The sequence below is a fragment of the Ictalurus punctatus genome, chromosome 22 (genome assembly GCF_001660625.3).
Source record: "Ictalurus punctatus breed USDA103 chromosome 22, Coco_2.0, whole genome shotgun sequence".
Taxonomy (NCBI): Eukaryota; Metazoa; Chordata; class Actinopteri; order Siluriformes; family Ictaluridae; genus Ictalurus; species Ictalurus punctatus.
The window spans coordinates 8,807,676-8,826,950 of NC_030437.2; the positions used below are offsets into that span (position 1 = coordinate 8,807,676).

At 37.1% G+C, this 19,275-nt stretch overlaps 2 protein-coding genes across 7 annotated transcripts in view; both read right to left on the reverse strand.

Annotated features, from left to right (window-relative positions):
- The window catches only part of LOC108256033 (regulator of G-protein signaling 3), a 45,443-nt gene extending 40,406 nt beyond the window's left edge, over positions 1-5,037 (reverse strand). For both annotated transcript variants that reach the window (XM_017452505.3, XM_017452504.3), the window contains exon 1: positions 4,921-5,037. In XM_017452505.3, the coding sequence (XP_017307994.1) occupies positions 4,921-4,967 (47 nt within the window). In that variant the 5' untranslated portion in view covers positions 4,968-5,037. The remainder of the gene's footprint in view (positions 1-4,920) is intronic.
- Positions 5,038-8,067: 3,030 nt separating this feature from the next.
- Positions 8,068-19,275, reverse strand: part of dnm1b (dynamin 1b) — a 42,477-nt gene continuing 31,269 nt past the window's right edge. For 2 of the 5 annotated variants that reach the window (XM_053674566.1, XM_017452579.3), the window contains 2 exons: positions 18,337-18,534; positions 8,068-11,526 (listed from right to left, as the gene is read on the reverse strand). In XM_053674566.1, coding sequence (XP_053530541.1) covers positions 11,463-11,526; positions 18,337-18,534 — 262 coding nt within the window. In that variant the 3' untranslated portion in view covers positions 8,068-11,462. Of the gene's footprint in view, positions 11,527-14,610; positions 14,649-18,336; positions 18,535-19,275 lie in introns of all 5 variants that reach the window. The other 3 variants (XM_053674567.1, XM_053674568.1, XM_053674565.1) reach the window with 3 other exon arrangements.

Below are 19,275 nucleotides of genomic sequence, written 5' to 3' on the forward strand. Positions count from 1 at the left end.
ATTTTGTCATCATTCCACACAAAAGACATCATCTTTACACACAGCACATAATTGATGTGTTTTCTCGCCCTCTTTTGATTGATAGGATATAATCGGCCCTGATCATCGGACTATTGGCCGATAGCGTGAAAAACTGCCTTTATCAGCCGATACCGATTTTCTGTGGATACATCGGTGCATCTCTAGTGTTAAGGCCTACAAGTCTTCATAGTTGGGGTTCCTTTTAAAGCCCTGACTAAGTGTCTAATTTCATATGAGCCATTTACCACTACTATGGAGTGTGACATCACAAATAATTTCAAGGCTGAAAACGGGAACCCCAAAACAGGCGGAAATTCTCATTTTTGGCCTCTGGTAAAAACCGTTATTCATTATTTTAATACTTAGATATTTCTATAGACATAGACATCTTCACTTTATAGGATTTCATTAGCTGTGTCTTGTACTGTATATATCCCTAATGGTGCTCAAGCAAACATTAATTTTAAAAAAAGATACTTGTAATTAACTGTTACAACAATAAATCACAGAAAAGAAGACAAAGATCTATCATGGGTAATAATTTTATCAGTTACTGTTATAATAGTAGTAACAATACCCAAGATATCTGAGAAAAATGTCATAATTTATCATTATACTGGTACAACTTTCTCATATTGTCCATCTTTTGTTGTTATTTTCTGCTGAAAGAATTGTGAAAATAGATGGGACCGTTGTCCAAGAAGGTTTTGACATCAGCACCCAACCACCTGCAAAATGTGGGTATAATGTGGGACCAGCAGGTTAATGAATCAATAAGTAACCATGAGGTAACAATGTAACCTTATGGAACTGCTCAGCTCAGCCAATGGGACCAATGTGATGGAAAGTTAATAATTTATTACTTTAGTTTTTTTTTTTTAAAAAAGTTCATAAAATGCCAAAAACCACATAAAAAAAAGTTTGAATCCAAACAAATGTAAAATTGGTTGCAAGATATTAGCTGTTTTATGAATTTAGCAACACACACACACACACACACACACACACACAGACACACAAAGAAACAATATCTGATGAATAGCTTACTTAATTTCTTTAATTGATTTATCAATTGAAGCTGTATAACATTACATTTGCTTGGTAATGTTTTGGCTAGTAATATAGTATCTAGCCTCAGACCCGCAGCGCCAGCATCTTCAGGACAGCAGTACCAGGCCGACATTCTCCGGGCGCAGGTGTGGGGGGAGTTATTGACAACAGAACAAGCATGGCAGAGAGCACGGTGTGTGTGTCCTGTAGGTTTATCCTTTACAACATCAAGAAAATCCGACCCTACATCACCAAACAGGCTACACAGATACTAGTCCACGCTCTTGTTATCTCTAAACTGGAATACTGCAACTCACTGCTTTCAGGCCTCCCAGCCAGCTCCATCAAACCCCTTGAGATGATTCAGAATGCTGCAGCGCGCCTCGTCTTCAACCAGTCCAAGAGAACCCATGTCACACCCCTCTTCATCTCCCTCCACTGGCTTCCTGTAGCTGCCCGCATCAAGTTCAAGGCCTTGATGCTCACCTACAAGACCTTGTCTGGAACAGCTCCCTCCTATCTCAACTCTCTCCTGAAGGCCTACGTTCCCTCTCGCAATCTGCGATTGAGTAGCGACCGATGTTTAGCAGTTCCAACTCAGCGTGGCGCAAGGTCCCTTTCCAGAACCTTCACACTAACTGTTCCTCAGTGATGGAATGCACTTCCAATCTCAATCCGGACCGCAGAATCTCTCACCATCTTCAAAAAACAGCTAAAGACCCACCTCTTCCATGAACACCTAACCAACTCGTAATAAAAAATAAATGAATAAATAAAAAATAAACAACAAAAAAAAATATTTAAAAAATGCACTTACACCTCTACTCTGCACTTTGCTTCTTCTGGAATTCAATTAATAGATCTTGTATGGTAGCACTTCTTGTATTGTTCTCTGCTTGATATATCGCTTTGCTTGTATCTTTCTCATTTGTAAGTCGCTTTGGATAAAAGAGTCTGCTAAGTGAATAAATGTAAATGTAAATGTAAATGTGTGTTTTTGGTTTGTTTTTTTTTTTTTTACATCTGTCATTATATGGTGAACAATTAATGTATACATGAAGTGTTTTATCTGTTAAATACTGAATCTGTGCATGTCTTTGTGCTAACGTTATGCTAACCACTGTGTGTAAATAATAAAATTAGCCGTGTTTGATAGTAAGCGAGTTAACATTACACATGTGCAGATTCAGATTAGCTGTGTGGACTGTGGAGTCTTCATATTGATGGTGAGGCAACTCGTGTTTTGATATAAAATAAATCTATGATTGGTGTGGTTTTTAAGTAATTGTTAAAATAAAGAACATGGACACAAGTTCAGAGCCCGCTGTTCAGAGTCACATGCACTGTACATGTGCGGAGCACTGTGAATGCGCACTACAAGTCTCTCGCAGCTTGTTTCTCTGTACTTGGCCAGGACGTTGTTTTTTGGGGGGTTTTTGGCAAAGCTTATACACAACGGTGTTCTGATATTGGTCAGATGAAAAGAAATGAAAAAAACTGCCACACTGGTGAGCTGACACGTCCTTTTTTATTCACAATCTCCTCGGCAGGTTCTGAACTCATTTCCGCATGTGTTTGTGTGTTCTGATGTCACGTGGTGATGGCGCAACCGAATCCCACAGATACGCAATTTGTTATTGGCTGTTTGCTTGTCACTCGTAGCACACTCCTTTATCAAGGCATATGATAGGCTGTTTATGATCCAGGGATGGTGCACGCTTGAGCGTTCTTCATGCAACCAAACTTCATGTCTGTTTACATTTTATCGTGCGTTATATCAAATATTTTTTCTAGCGTTCCCGATAAAGGTGTCCCGTCGATAAATACCAATACCGTTTTTATCGCCTAGCCCTAGCCACAATGCTATTCGTCTACGTCCCGATAGAGACGCCATTAGGATTTGCTGTGTTATGCGGTGCTCGAGGCGAAGTTGCAACATGTAAGTTACTGCCTACAACCTAAAATCCACCTCAACTTGAAATTCCAACTCATCAACTTGGTGTAGATTTCTCAACTACCAGTTCCTTCCCTGTTTAAGGAGTGATGTCAAATCAACATGACGCACACCATGAACAGTGTAAAGTCCCCATTCTTTACATTTAAAATAGTTTATAGCAGTATTGGTTTTAGATGAATCAATATAGAGACACGGTACTTGATTAACTCTATAACATTAACCCTACTAATCTCTGTATTTAGAAAGTAATCATCAACATTAGAGTCATCGCAAATTTTAGCCAGCTAGGTTGTTGCTAAGCTACTCACTATTGTCCACTGACTAGCTTGTTGCTAATGCTACTCACTATTGTCTGCTATTGTCTGTCCACAATGTTGCATGAATGTTTGAAGTTCACTATACAGGCCGTACAGGATTTTGCAGAGTTTTCTGTGATTGTTGCAGCCAAAAATGCTTGATTTCTCTGCAGTTTTTTCGCATTAATTTCTACAATCGTAAACTCCTGGAGGACTGACTATAGTAGCACGAAAACCAATAGCCACTCAGGTCTGTAACTGTAAAAGTGTGGTTAAAGTAGCCTTTTCTGAGTCCTGACAGAGCAAACAAAAATCATGCTTTCCTGAATGCGACCAATTTTTTCCCTGAGGTGGGAAATGACATTATTAAAAATTGCAAATTACCAGTAGACACCATGAACACATCATTAGACTTAAGGTTGCAACATGTAATTCCCAATCTCTGACCAGGAAAATCCAACGAAAACATCTCCTCATTTTGAAAGTCCTATTCATCAACTTGGGGCAGTCCTCACAACTACAAGTTCTTTCCCAGTCTAATCACCATCACCACGCACAGCATCAGACGTAAACAAAGTAGCACTTTTTACTTTGTTACACTGCATACACAAAGATTTGCTCTAGATGGCTCGACAACATCTACACTAGCATTACTACTACTACTACTACTAATAATAATAATAATAATAATAATAATAATAATAACAATAATAATAATAATAATAACAGGTAGTAATGTCACTGAAAGATAATGAGTCAGAAAATAAGGTTTTGCTTTTGTTTTTAGAAGCTAATAGTGAAACCTGTCTCTTACACTTGTGAAATTGTTGAAAATTTCCTATTAAACGTCACTATAACTGCACTAATGATAACAATGTCCTCCTGTCACATCAGCATGCCAGAGAGCCTCTAACTTCTCACAGGAATAAACAAATTACTGCACAAACATACAAATCTGCACCAGAAACACTAAACGCATCAAAAACATCTTAATATAAACTTATGTAATGTTTCAGGGTGAACTTTTTCTTCAAGGTTTTTCCACAAGTCATTGTGAAAATAAAAAGCAGCACAGAAACATTATACAAAAACAGTAACACAGAAACATTATACAAAATATGTATGTCATTGTAGTCCTCTGAGTAGCTGTTACATGGATACATTTTTCATGTGTATAATTAAGGTATACTGTTTTTTAAAAAAAATAATAATAAATCACGTGGTCAAAAGAGAGTACATTATAAACTCCAAAGACCTTGTAACACATTGAATAGAAATATGTAAAGATGGCAGGTTTAGCCATAGGCAACATTTTTTTGCAGTTTATAGTTTAGAGCCACATATCCAGCCTGCACGTGTGGAGTAACAGAGCCGCCAAATAATGGTAGTTTTCAACGTTTTAATATTATTTCACACAATAATTTTACAAATGTAATTGAAATGTCATTCGCCTAATAAAACCCTCTAAGAGTCACTGATGGAAGATTCTGGAGAACTATCATTTTTAAAATGCTCGTTTCGGTCATGCCTTAACAGAAATGTGTGTTTTCTTTGCTAAGCGTCTCAGAAAAACCCCCCTCTGGTATCTACACCCACCTTTTATCCAAATGTGCGGACTGCCTGCGTGCTCTACAGTTCTCCATCTCTGCAGTACAGACAGCATTCACGCGCCCTGTTGCTGTTGTCAAACACTCGAAGTTCACAGGAGCCGCCTCTCACATTCAAACCACGGACGCCCTGCGTTGTCAGAGCGCGAGCACGCCGTCAACCAATCCGAGCGCTGCATTTTAAAACCGCTGGCCACGTCCAACATCGCGCGCTACTCTACTAAACAGTATGGTAAAATACTATCAGCTACTTTCTCAGTCACAAGAGGTAACATGTAGACTACCACTGTGGCATACTGGTTAGTAAGATAGCATACGGTTTGGAGTCTAGACAGTGTAGGGTGTTAGCAGAAATGCAGCCTTCGCTGCAGGATGTTATTTCTATATTTATATTTAGGAGTTCTCAGACTTTTTGCTGCCCCTTTAACTGTAAAATAAGTACAAGGCCCCCCTCAGAAAAGATTTATTTAAATATTTAAAAGTGTACAATAATATATAAGCTGTATTGGAGCCGTGGAGCTTTTCATTCCTGAACATTTCATTCACAGAACACATTTTTTTTTCATTAAAATTGTCATTAGGAATTTTATAAGGTTAATAACACTCTTCAATAAACTACATAATAAAAACAATAACCCTGAGAATGCCAGGTTGTGATTTTCACTTCCCTACTGAAAAAAAAAACAATCAGTAGAAACCATAAACGATTCTAATGGTTTCACTACAGATACCGTTACAAACCATCAGTTAGCCATTAAAACCATTACCATTACTGGTCCTTAATGTTATACACTAGATATAACATGCCACCAATAGAAGGCAGCAAATTACCAGAAGAGACCGACAGGTACCATTACAGTTTATTGTTTGTTTGTTTTTTCATCAGGGTTCTGTAACAAATCTTTTTTATAAATAAAAAATAAAAAATTATGGACCCTATGGCTATGTCTTATGGACCCCTGTTGGTCCCTGTACCCCACATTGAGAACAATGCATTTCTTGCAGTTGCAAGAAATAGGTAGGAATGTAAATATATTTAAATAAAATTAAATATATGATTAATTATGTTTAACAATCAAAGTGAGTAACAGTGTAACAACTGAATACAAAACATTGACTTTTCACCATGTTCAGAGGAAAGATGGCTGTGTAACTGTTTAACTACTTTTTATACTCTGAGTAGCATGGGTGCATCTTACATGAAAATGCACTCTTATCTATAACTTAGATGCAGCAAGAAGTTATCAAAAACATCTGAAAAATGCCATGTAGCCATATGAACTTTTGTTTTGTGTGTAGATATTTTAAAGAATCTAAATATGATGTAGTATCATAGGCTACAGCTTGTAATCACAAATAGTGCTGTTCTGTAGGGAAGAGACTGATCTTTGCTCACTTGGGCCCCAGACTGAATAACTCCTGTCTGTTGTTGCCAGGAATCAGTGAAGAATTGAACATATTTGCTTTCTTTTCTCAGCTCTTAAACTGTAGAGTGCCGTTTAAATGTACTGTAGCCAATGAGAAGGCCATTTGTTTCTCCCAACTTACTTTGGTGAAAAAAAAAATCAACTCGTATAGTAAGTCATTTCATGTTTAACTTGATGACAAGTATTTATATAGTACTTATAGTCTTATGTACATATACACAGTTTCATGGAGTTTAAATCAATAACCGTGTTCCTCCATGTCAAATTAGGCATGATGAGATAAAACAGTAATTAACCCAATAAAAGACCAAGTGTTGAGCAGCCATTAAGGTTTTCGCACAGTGGGGGTCAGTGCCAAAGAGACAGTACAAAAGAATGTGCTTGTCCATGAACGAGGGCTTAACGACTAAGGGGATGACCTCCATTATAATGCAAAATACAAGAAACTTGGAGCATCAACATGACAAAGACTTACAGGAGCCTATTTGTAGAGGATCACGTCTTAATACAATTTCCAAAAGTAACCTTATGTATAAAATTTTAAAATAATAAAGGTTTGTCATTATACATTATCCTAGTCATAAAATACTGATATTACAACAATTGGTGTCTAATGGGTATTATGAGAAAGCAGAAAAATCAATGTATGTGGATCATTTTGAGTGAAAGTTACATAACGTAATGAAGTGAAAACTCTGCCATTTGATTTGGACCTTTGCTTTGACTTTTCTTTGTTGCACTGCTTATGAATTTCTTCCCCTCACTAGTGATAAGTGTCGCCAACATCTAATGTGCACACAATGAATTTGACACACTTCACATAAATACAGAAACAGCACACAGAGTTTGATTAATTTAATTGTCCTCTGTTTTAGTTGAATGCATGTTAAGGAGATCTTCTTTAGACTCCAGAATCCCCTTCTCCCTAAAACGTATGGGGTGAAACATATTTCGCTAATCTTGCACAGAACTGTGCCTCATTGTGCAAGTATGTCATTGGAACCAGATGTAGGGTGTATTTTCTGGGTTTCAAGTGACTGGAGACATGAAACAAATACAGGAGTGTTGGTTTGGGGTAAAGAACCTATATTGTATGCTGTTCTTCCAGTTTGGGCTTATTCACAGTTTAAAGGAAGTCAGAAAAAATTATTTGACATAGACATTTGATTATTTGACAACTGACATAATTAGCAAAACAGTCAGGAACATTTATAAAGGTTTTTCTTTACTGGTTTCAAAGCTGAAAGTAAGATGTGTAGTTTTACGAGAGTAGATATGCTCTGCATTTGCTGGTGAGACTGTTAATTACTGACTTGGGAGTTCCTGTTCCTCTGATTTGAACAGATAATCCTCCCATGAGCTGTTGCTACGCAGTGAACTGCTTTCGAACCTTAAATCTTGCAGAGACGCTGTCACTCTGGAGCGCCCCCAAATGGCAGAAATGCACATAATACAAACTCCAATAGAACATAAAGCTTTTCTTATATAAAATTAGCTCATGTTAGTAAATAGGTTCAGGGTGGCATGGTGGTCCATTTTCACTAGGTGTGAATCTGAATGAATGATGCCCTGCAATCATGCGTACTGTAGGGTCCAGATTCACCGCAACCCTGACCAGTTACTGAAGATGATTGAATGAAGAAATGCTTCAGCTGATCCCTACATTGCTATAAGAATTTTCTTGCATTAAATGAACAGACGTACGCATGTTAACATCTTCCACAGTTTAATGAAAACACAAAATAACTGGCCAGTTTCTCAGGTTGGACCAATTTTTATAAGATACAGGAGGCCATATCTGGCACAAACACACAAACACATTCACATTCATTTAAATAGAATGACTCATAATATATACACACATTTCCCAGTTGTTCACAGTCACTTCTTTCACTTTATTTTTAGCTACCTAATTATTGTACATGTGTACACAAAGTTAACTGAAGGAATTCCCAGAGATACATCACAAAAATACACCAACACAATACGAATCTGTGTATAACACTGAAAAATAGTGTGAAATATCATATTTATTCTCACATTCGTGTAAGGGTTGTCTTGATATTTTTCTTTCATTTATTCTGATTAAATCACATTCCTATCCAAAACCCTATTCCAGAAATTGTTCCACTCAAGTTTCATTAAATTAAAGCAAGGCAGTATAATTCTCTTATAATTTGGACAACATACTCCATCAGACATATTGCACAATACATATTCCAATATATATGTGAACTATTCACCAAAAAATAATGGCTAACAAGAAAAAAAGGCTAGAGGAAATCCAGTGCCATGATTTCATTGCATAATATTAATTAACTCCTACTAGCTTTCATTTATTATTAGCATCATTAGTATTTTCAAGTGATATATTACTGCTAATACAGTAGAGCTTCACGTTTCAAAAGCTCCTGCACACTGTATTATTACACTTATGTGGTTGATAATAAATAAACATTCAGCACCACTGAATATTTAGCTCGGCCTCAGATGGAGGCTGAAAGCATGTGTACAGTAACCCATAATTGTAATATGACAAACAAGGCAAACTGTTTGCAGGCAGTTCTTTAGTGACAGCTCAATACAGAACACATTGACATTATCTACTGTGTAAACATAGAAACACTGCACAGCACCTTCATTATAAGTAACACTGTAGTCAACTTAACACTGTGATACAAGTCCACACTGGGCATTCATCTTGAAAATAGAGAGGTTCCTCCATACTTCTGTAATCCCTGCTAATATCTCTCTATGTCTCCTCTGCGTCAAATCATACATTAACAATACGTAGTGTAAATAAATCTTCATAGCAGATAGATATATATGGATCTATCTGGCCTTCATGTCCACCGATAAGCATCCTCATGATCAGAGGAAAGGCAGTAGAGCGAGGGAGAAGAAGGATGGGTTCTACGAGTCAAACGAAGGATGAGGGCTCTCTCCATGAGAAGGGCTGCCTTTGCTCGGACGGCTGAGTAAAAGAGAAGAACATGTAGAGCGAGAAGGAGAAACAAATGGTGGGCAAAAGGAAAGCACCCAAATAACCTACAAAACTCTATCAAGTGACATTTTTGTCTTATAGAACTTAGAGAAAAAAGTATTCCACTCTACTGTTGCTTGTCACTAGTGGTATTTTGTATCTTCAGTGAATTTTAATGTATGTAGGGTGTTTTAGGTCTAATTAAACCTTAAATCAGTTTTAAATATTGATGCTGATTACTGAATAATACTGGATCATACTGGATGTTGAATATTGATACATAATAAAGGGACCACTTAAGGGTACCACCTAAGTGACAAACAAAGGTACAGTTTGTAACTTTTTAAAGGAATACAATCAGTTTCCCAACTTAACCTCTATCTACTACATGCCTAGAGTGTGATCAATTACCACAAACAGATTTTGATCGGTTTACCTATACTGGGAAAAGTACAGAAAACCTGTCAGATCAAAACTTATAATACTAAGGGTAGATGTTGGGCAGTTGTATTTTATAGGAACTTTTCTGAGGCATTTGTAAATTAAGCCCTAAATTTAAATCATTCATCTTGCCAAAGATGGGGCTATATTTTCAGTGTGATGGTTGTAGTTTTGAATTCACGTTAGATAATCAGTATTTGAATGGTATGGCAGTGCAGCATGTAGTATTGCCAGCTCACAGCTCTAAGGTCTCAGGTTCAATCCTGTCAAGGTTCAAGTTACTGTCTGTATGGAGTTTTGCATATCATCCATATTGCATATTAACCACAAAGGTTTCCTCTTACTGTCCAAAAACGTGCAGATTGGTTGAAATTAGGAGCTACACTAAATTGCCTCTAGATGTGAATATGTGTGTGTATGGTGCCCTGCAATGGACTGGCATCCTAACCAGGGTGAATGAATCATCAGCATTTTAAACGCTTTTTGACAGTTTTTTTTTGTTGTTGTTGTTGTTTTGTTGTTGTTGTTTTGTTGTTGTTGTTTTTTAAATCCATTTTGAAGTGAATTTTGAAGAAAACAAGTTTTACCTCCTTTTCTAAGTGCAGGTAAATGTGTCAAAATGTTTGTCCTTAGTAATCTCACAAATGATACAAATGCATTAGATAATAAATAGGATTAAAAACATGTATTCCTTTAACTTATAGTCACCATTATTTTGAGGCACCCAGGTTATTGCTGGTTTACAGGCATTAGTTGAGAAGTCAAAGGGTTAATGGATGTAAGTTGCACAAATATAAAAAAAAAAAAAAAAAAAAAAAAAGATGGCAAACAATGATGTAAGGAAAAAAATACCTTGTTGCTTATTGCATATATAAAGTTAATATTGTTCAGATTAGTTTGTTTCTCAAAAAACCAATCACTTATTTGACATCAGTAAACTCAAAAATGTAGTCAAGTCAAATAAGCTTCAAGTTTGGGAAACATATCTGAAGAAAATGAATAAATATATCAGACATGCACATATAAAACTTATAATTAAACAAGATGCTTAAATTAAACAAGATCTTTTAATCAAATCCCTAATTCCTTCGTCTATATTGCTAGTTATAAGCCAAGCTCTAAACAAAATAACCTGGAAAATGGCTAGATTCTAGTGTGAGAACGAAGCAGGTTTCTCAGGGAAGTGAATGAATGAGTGAGCCAGTGATTAGCAGGGGGGCTTTTGTTTGTTGTACACTGCGTGCAGGTTGATCTTGAGAGAGAAGGAAGTGAGGCAGCAGGGGGCAAAAGCCAGCAAGGATAAAATAAACTAAAGACAGCAGAGATAGGCCAGTGTCATCTAGCATACATGTGCTTTTATATTATTCAGAGAATATATCCATCTGTGTCTAATGTGCTGAAAGTTACATCATCTGCTTCATTTTTAAATATAATCTGTATAGTTTGTGCTGTTAATGCCACTGATAACTATAAGACAATATATCACACTGTACAATTAACACTGTCAGATATCATTACTATTACTGCCTTCTACCTGATTCAAGATTGCTTAAAGGACATGGATGTCTTTAAGTAAACATGTGCACCTAGATAAGTTACATCCAGGGAGTGTGTAATGAATTGTCCAGGTCTGTAAGAGTGTGTGGGTGTGAGGAGGAGAAGAGGCTGCAGGATCCAGGGTTAATAGTCTGTAAGGAAATCTGTGGATCTGTTGGGTCTTGTTGCTGATGCTGGCACACGTCGACTTCGAAGATGACAATGAACAGACAAATGCAGGAAGACAGAAAGGACAGAACAAACTATCAACAACAACACAAACACAAGTGTCAATGAACACACACACACATTGAGATGGGTACAATACACACAGAAAATTAACCTATTTATGAAAACACCATGGTCTTGTGAATTAATTAGGCATTTAAAATTTTTTCGCTCATTCCTCATAAAATGCCATGTGGTTGTAGGACAGTGGTAAGTGTAGACTTAAACTATAATAAACATTTTAGTCATTCAGAGAGTAAACCAGTTAAAATGGGCATTAATGGAGTGGTTAAAAGGTATAGTCAGAAGGTAAGAAGGCACTGAATCATATCCAAATTCAATGTTTGCATTAAATGCTGCCTTTTTGAGCTGCTTATGAGCTAATAATTATTTGTAATTGACTTTATATCTTAAAGGACACAGTATGTGTATTCACAGAATAAAAAAACCTTTGTAGCTTTTGAAGGGCCTTCTAAATTACTGACTTATGAAACATCAAGGAAGCTATTTTAAACACAGTTTGGGATTTTGATGGACGTTAGCTGAAGCTAAAGGTTTTGAAACTCAAAATCCCAAAAAATGCAGCCACTCCCTTTAGTATTCCCTCCAAAGACACATCCAAAACACAAACCTAGATAAATATACCGGCGTAATAGTGTAAGAGGCAATTTTTCTGAATTTATGGACATGTTTGTTAGCCAGTAAGTGATTTCCCTGCCCTGATTGGTCAGATATAACATTCCACTTTTTTTTTTAGAACCTTGGCTGCCTCAGAGAAGGGAATATTAATAAATTCACAGTTGATGAAATATAAGGACAAATTTACAAAAGTATCTTCACTTAAAAATCACTAACTTCATTGTTGTAAGGCACTGCATCACATTATGTTCTACTAAACAGACACAAACAAGTGCAGAATGGTAACCAGGATAAAAATTTATGGGGTCCACACCTCAGGAATGGGACCCATTTCATATTTAATGCACCACAATGATGAATGTGTATCACATATCCTGCTCATGCTCCTGTTCTCTAGTGATTCTCCTCACTGATTACTGAAAAAGCATAACACAAACAGTCACATTTATATAATATTCTCGCATAAACTCAAGCATACGTAAATACATTCCAACTCTACATCAGATGTACTGTATATCAGATGCATATCTCTCAACAATAAGTTAAAGTCTGCTAGCGTAGTGTTTTGTGAGAGATAACAACCATAATGGCTGATTAAGTCTAAATCATAATGTGTTTTCTCAGCTGCTCTGAAGCCAGTTGAGAACCACATCATCACTTCTGACTGGGTAGTATGTAAGGGATAATCCACGGCTAGGTGTGCACTACACGATTTTAATGCACAACGAATGTAGCTGTGAATGCACAATGAAGCTGTGAGTTTAACTACTGTAGAGTTGGGGAAATAAGTTTTGAACTCGTCAACATTTTTTTCAGTAAATATATTTCCAACATGTCTATTCACATGAAACAGACTTTGGTATTAATGCAAGAAATTCACACATATAAAGAAATCCAAACATTAAAGTCCATAAATGAAGTTATATGTAATAAAGAGGAATGACACAGGAAAAAAGTATTGAACATGCTAACTGAAATGTATTTAATATTTAATGGAGAAGCCTTTGTTTGTAGTGACAGCTTCAAGACGCTTCCTTATAAAGAAATTAATGGGCCGCAATATTCAGGTGTGAATTTGGCCCATTTTTCTAAATATATTGTCTTTAAATCTTGTTTAATTGGATTCAAGTCAGGTGATTGACTGGGCCATTCTAACGCCTCAATTTCTTTTCTCTGAAACCAACTGAGAGTTTCTTTTGCTGTATGCTTTGGATCGTTGTCCTGCTGGAAGGTCCACCCACATCTCATCTTCATCATCCTGGTGGATGGCAGCAGATTCTTCTCAAGAATCTCCTGGTAAAGGTCTCCATTCATCGTTCCTTCAATTATATGAAGTCTGCCAGTACCATGTGATGAAAAACAGCCCCACACCATGATGTTTCCACCTCCAAACTTCACTGTTGGTATAGTGTTTTAAGGATTCACAAGTTTTGAAATACGTCTGTATCCGATTCCATCAATATATTTTGCAACAATAAGGTTGCGAAGGTCTTGGGAGAGCTCTTTGCTTTTACCCATCATGAGATGTTTCTTGTGTGACACCTTGGTAACGAAAAGCCTTTTTATTGACCATCAATTTACTAACCCAGCTGATATTAATTTGCACAGATAGGGGGTATAATTACTTACAGATTTCAGCTGGTTCCTTGCCTTACCTTGCCTTGGAGAACTGCTTTTTCTTAACGTGTTCAATACTTTTTTGTTGACTTTAATGTTGTAAATTCTTTATATTTCCATATTTCTTGAGTTAATACTGATGTCTGGTGAAAATTTCATATGAATAGCCTCAATGAAAATATATTTACTGAACAAAATGTTGACGTTTTCTATACTTTTATTCCCCCAGTGTATATGTTACTATGGTTATAAGTGTTTATGGGCAGCGCATTAATTTACAGTTTGAAACAGTTTGAAAGCACACCTTCCAGCAAATCAGAATTGAGTCTTTTGACAGACCATGTAAGGTAAGTTTTTATGCATAGTATGTTACATTCTGCCACTACATTATCAGGACATTGCTGTTTCCATATTGAATTTAACAACTAGAGGCTACGTAAGAGGTAAAAATAACAAAACCTTCCAAAACTACCAAGGTGCAGGTGGCAATGTCGTCATAGCTAGTTATGTTTCATAAACAAATTCTCTGAACTCACCAAAATATCAACATGCTCAGACAGAACTGGTCTTCTATAATATAGTATTGTAAGTATGCAAAGAAAGCTCAACAAATGGTAAAGCTGAACCAAGTGCACATCATATTTTTTGAGTTTATTACTTAAATCCACAGTATAACAGATAACATAAACTATGGTCATTTGGTTAGATTTTAATGATGAAAGGATAAGTGGGTGAAAGGTGACTGGAGGTGAAAACATGCACAGGGATAATCATGATGCCACACAATAACAATATGCATAAGACATACCATTTTGAGGACCTCCTCATTGGTCACTGATAGAAATTCTGAAAAAATAACCGGAGTCATTGTGGGAGGGGTTTAGTCAGAGTGAGGGTTGGCAAAATTGGAGAGGACCAGCTAAAGGAATAAGCATCAACAGTTTTCCTTTATCTTGAACATATCTATATTTCTAGAACATCCCTTTCTTAATTTCATCCAAGCTCTTTTCTGGGAAGTGCACAATAAGAGCATGATCTCACAAAGCTGATCATGTGCTGGTGTAGGGTTATGAACATGAAATGACTTCAAATGACTTCAAAATGGTTCACAAGACTGTCTGGAGTAAAGCTAAGGAAAACTAACAACACAGTCAGTGATGATGTGCCATTGTGATATGAAGTGAAAGCGTTAAGGACCCTGAGTGGATTGTATAGAGTGGACAGGGGAAAGGGGAAAGGGGAGAAGAACAAGCAAAAATGGAACCAAAGTAATCCTTTTCCTCAGTGTGAAAGGATCAGGTAGTGATAAAGTTACCGAAATCGCAGAGGGAATATAAGGAAGGAAGTTTGTAGATCATCGCTCTCTTTGGCAACATCACACTGTTTTACACAAAATGCTATACATTGTTTGCAGTGAATTTCTTAGCCTACAGATTTAATCTAGCAAATCTATCCTATTTATTCATCTCAATTATGCATACACACAGCAGTTGCAATGATTTATTTTTCCACCACAAGTCTTTAAACTACCAAATATTTATGTAAACTTACAAAAGGCCAGTCAACACTTTTAACACTATATTTAACACTAACATTTTGTTTAAACTTTACATAATGGGATGTATCTAACTAAAAAGCAGAATTTTAGGTGTAGCGACTTCCAACAGGTTTTCCCAGGCACCACAAAAGTTATTTAGTGTGTTAGGTTTTACAGATATTGCTTCATTATCAAAAGTAACAAAATATATTTACCTTTGGATGTGATATAAGTATTCAAGATTCACATTTTACAAAACCAATTCCGAAAAAGTTGGGACACATGGAAAATGCAAATAAAAGCAAAGAGGAGTTATTTATAAATATACTTTGACTTATATTTAAACAAAAAAACATGACAAGTTGAAATAAGAAGGTGATGTGAAACAGGTGAGATAATCGTCTAATCATAGTATATAAGGAGCCTCCAAAAATGGCCTAGTCCTTCAAGAGCAAAGAATGGGGCTCACCAATCTGCAAACAGATGCATCAGCAAATAATCCAACACTTTGAGAACAACATTCCCCAAAGACAAATCGATAGGATTTCGGGCATTTCACCTTCTACAGTGCCCAATATAATTAAAAGATTCAAGGAATCCGGTCAAATCTCAGTGCGTAAAGGGCAAGGCCAAAAACCAATTCTGAATGCGTGTGATCTCCGATCCCTCAGACATCACTGTCTTAAAAATCATCATGAGTCTGTAATGGATATCCTGACAGGGACTCGGGAATACTTTGGTAAACCTTTGTCAGTCAACACCATCCACCGCTGCATCCACAGATGCAAGTTAATGCTTTACTATGCAAAGCAGAAGCCACACATCAACACTGTCCAGAAGCACAGCCGACTTGGTCTCATCTGAGATGGACAGTAACACAGTGGAATCGTGTTTTGTGGTCCAACGAGTCAAAATTTCAAATAATTTTTGGACAAAACAGCTGCCGTGTTCACCGGGCCAAAGAGGAAAAGAATCATCCAAGCTGTTATCAGCGTCAGGTCCAAAAGCCAGCGTCTATCATGGTATGGGGGTGTGTCAGTGCCCATGGCATGGGTAACTTGCACATCTGTGAGGGCATCATTAATGCAGAAAGATATGTGCAGATTTTGGAGCTGTATATGCTGCCATCCAGAGCAGGACAACGACAAACCACATTCTGCCCAGATTACAAGCACATGGCGTATGAAGTGTAAAATAAGGCAATGAAGGCCCCGTACTGTTGCACAGCTGAAGAAATGCATAATGGATGAATGGGGGAAAATTCCAATCGCTTAACTTAACCCACTGGTGTCTTCACTCAGCGCTCAAACGCTTAATGAGTGTTATTAAAAGAAAAGATGATGTTACACAATGGTAAACAGTCACAAAGTAAAACATCAAATAATGTGTTAATAATGTGTTTTCAATATAGTACAGGGTGAATTGAATTCTCAAATTACTCTTTTTGTTTGTTTTTTTGCATTTTCCATACTGTCCCAACTTTTTCAGAATAGGGGTTGTCGTTTATCTCTTCATTTTTTTACCCAGAAACCACAGGGTGCAAAATTGTGCATTCATTTGTATATCCTTAATAATTCTTTAATCTATAGGCTTAAAGGAGACCTATTATGCAAAATTCACTTTTAAATGGTGTTTGAACATAAATCTGTGTTGGCAGAGTGTGTACACAAGCACCCTACAATGGTAAAAATCCACCCATTCTTTTTTTTATATTTCCAATAAATCATGAACAGTGCCTCAAAATGAGTTGTTTTAATTTTTGCCCAAACATGACATCACATTGGAACAGGCCCCACCCAGGGACTCTACCCTATTAACACAGATGCTCCCTTGAGTGAGCTGCACACAGGCCACCATTGTTTTCTGTGCTGGAGCAGCTACAGTGATAAGCTACAGTGATAAGAAGAATGACTCAGCTTCGTAATTGTTCTGTTGTTGGCTGTAAGAATGAAGAGTCTTCATGTACTCCCGGCATCAGAACCACCGAAGACACAGTGGTAAATTTTATTTTTGAAGGAAATATGCCCCCAAAAATACCTTAAATTCTTTTACACCAGACTGCTTTGTGAATGATGGCCAATATAAAGCAGGATTTGCTAAAAGCTTTATGCTCGAGCATGGCTCAGTACCAACCGTTTGTGATCCAGCTTCCTATCCAGAAGACCTAAGGATCGCACTTTATATTTTGTGAATGTTTGCAAATCGCCTTTCAGAATGAGCCTGTTAGCAGATTCCATGGTTAATGCTGCTAAAGTTACCATTGCCTCTGATTGTATTGATGGAGATCAGAGCTATGTCATCATTTTTATTTTTAACCCGAAAACGCTTACTGTCTATGTTATTCATAACTGCATCTTTATTATGCACAATACAGTAAGCTGATTGTCTTTTTGAAAACTGTGTACGTTTTGGGCAAATCATTTTAATATCCCAAGCACAAGCTGTAAAGGCACATCCGCTATAGTATTTGAAGCACGAGCTGTAAAGGCACAGCCCTCTTCTGGAAAGGGGGCAGGGAGCAGCAGCTCATTTGCATTTAAAGAGACACACGAAAACAGCGTGTTTTTGCTTCCACCCAAAAAGGGGCATATTCAGCATGGTATAACAAATGATCCATGGGGTATTTTGAGCGGAAACCTCACAGACACATTCTGGGGACACCTGAGACTTAAATTATCTTAAAAAAAAAAAAAGGCTTAAAATAGGTCTCCTTTAAATATACTTTAATAAATAATTCTTAATTAGGATCTATCTGAAAATCATAAATCCATAACTTCAACAATTAGGTTTAAGGTTTGTATTGCCTTTCTGTACCTTTCTGCGAAGAAACGTTTGACTGGCAGTGTAGAAGACTTTGACCAGTGACAAAATAAATGCTCAGGTTTTATATTATAATTTGAATATGATTTAAAATTAGGAATTAACATGTCGGACAGGATGATTTTAGTGAAATACTGTCTTCAATAGTACAGTTTATGCGTTTCCTCTAGGACTCACCTGGGAACTCCTGGAGGAGCACGATTGGGGCGTGAGGGCACTTGGGGTGGTGGGCCACCATGGGGGTCTGGGGAGGCTCCAGGTCTGGAGGGGACAGGTGGAGCTCCGGCAGCAGGTGGCCCAGGAGCAGCACGAGCTCCAGGGCGAGGGGGTCCAGGAGGAGCTCGACGCTGAGGTGTGGGGCTGGACATGGGGGATCTGTGTATGAATACAGACAAACCATTTATTCTCTGCCTGTTTTTCTGGCTGTTTTCCTGGCTTTTTTGACCCTTTGTCACCAATTTGATGCTTCACAGACAAATAGAACAAATTTACTAAAACACATTATGTATATTGTGTAACAAAGCTGGAAACATAGCAAAAATGATCCATATTACAAATACATATTTATTACTATGTTTTGTACATATAACATAACATAATATTATATAATAACAGTTGCATGTAAGATTTTAGAAATATACCAGAAGTGCCAAAACATGAATAATACAGTGCCCTCCTCTAATATTGGCACCCTTGGTAAATATGAGCAAAGAAGGCTGTGAAAATTTGTCTTTATTGTTTAATCTTTCGATCTTTTGTTTAAAAAATTCCCCAAAATACTCAGGATCTCAATATTCAATACAGCATGTGTAATCAACATTCTGGATGAGGTTGGAGAATACATGGCAAGGCATCCGAGACTGTTCCTCCCTACAGAATCTCTCCAGATCCTTCAAATTTCGAGGTCCATGCTGGTGGACTCTCCTCTTCAGTTCACCCCACAGGTTTTCTGTGGTTTTCAAGTCAGGGGACTGGGATGGCCATGGCAGGACCTTGATTTTGTGCTCAGTAAACCATTTTTGTGTTGAATTTGATGTATGTTTTGGATCATTGTCCTGCTGGAAGATCCAACCATGACCCATTTTAAGCTTTCTGGCAGAGGCAATCAGGTTTTCT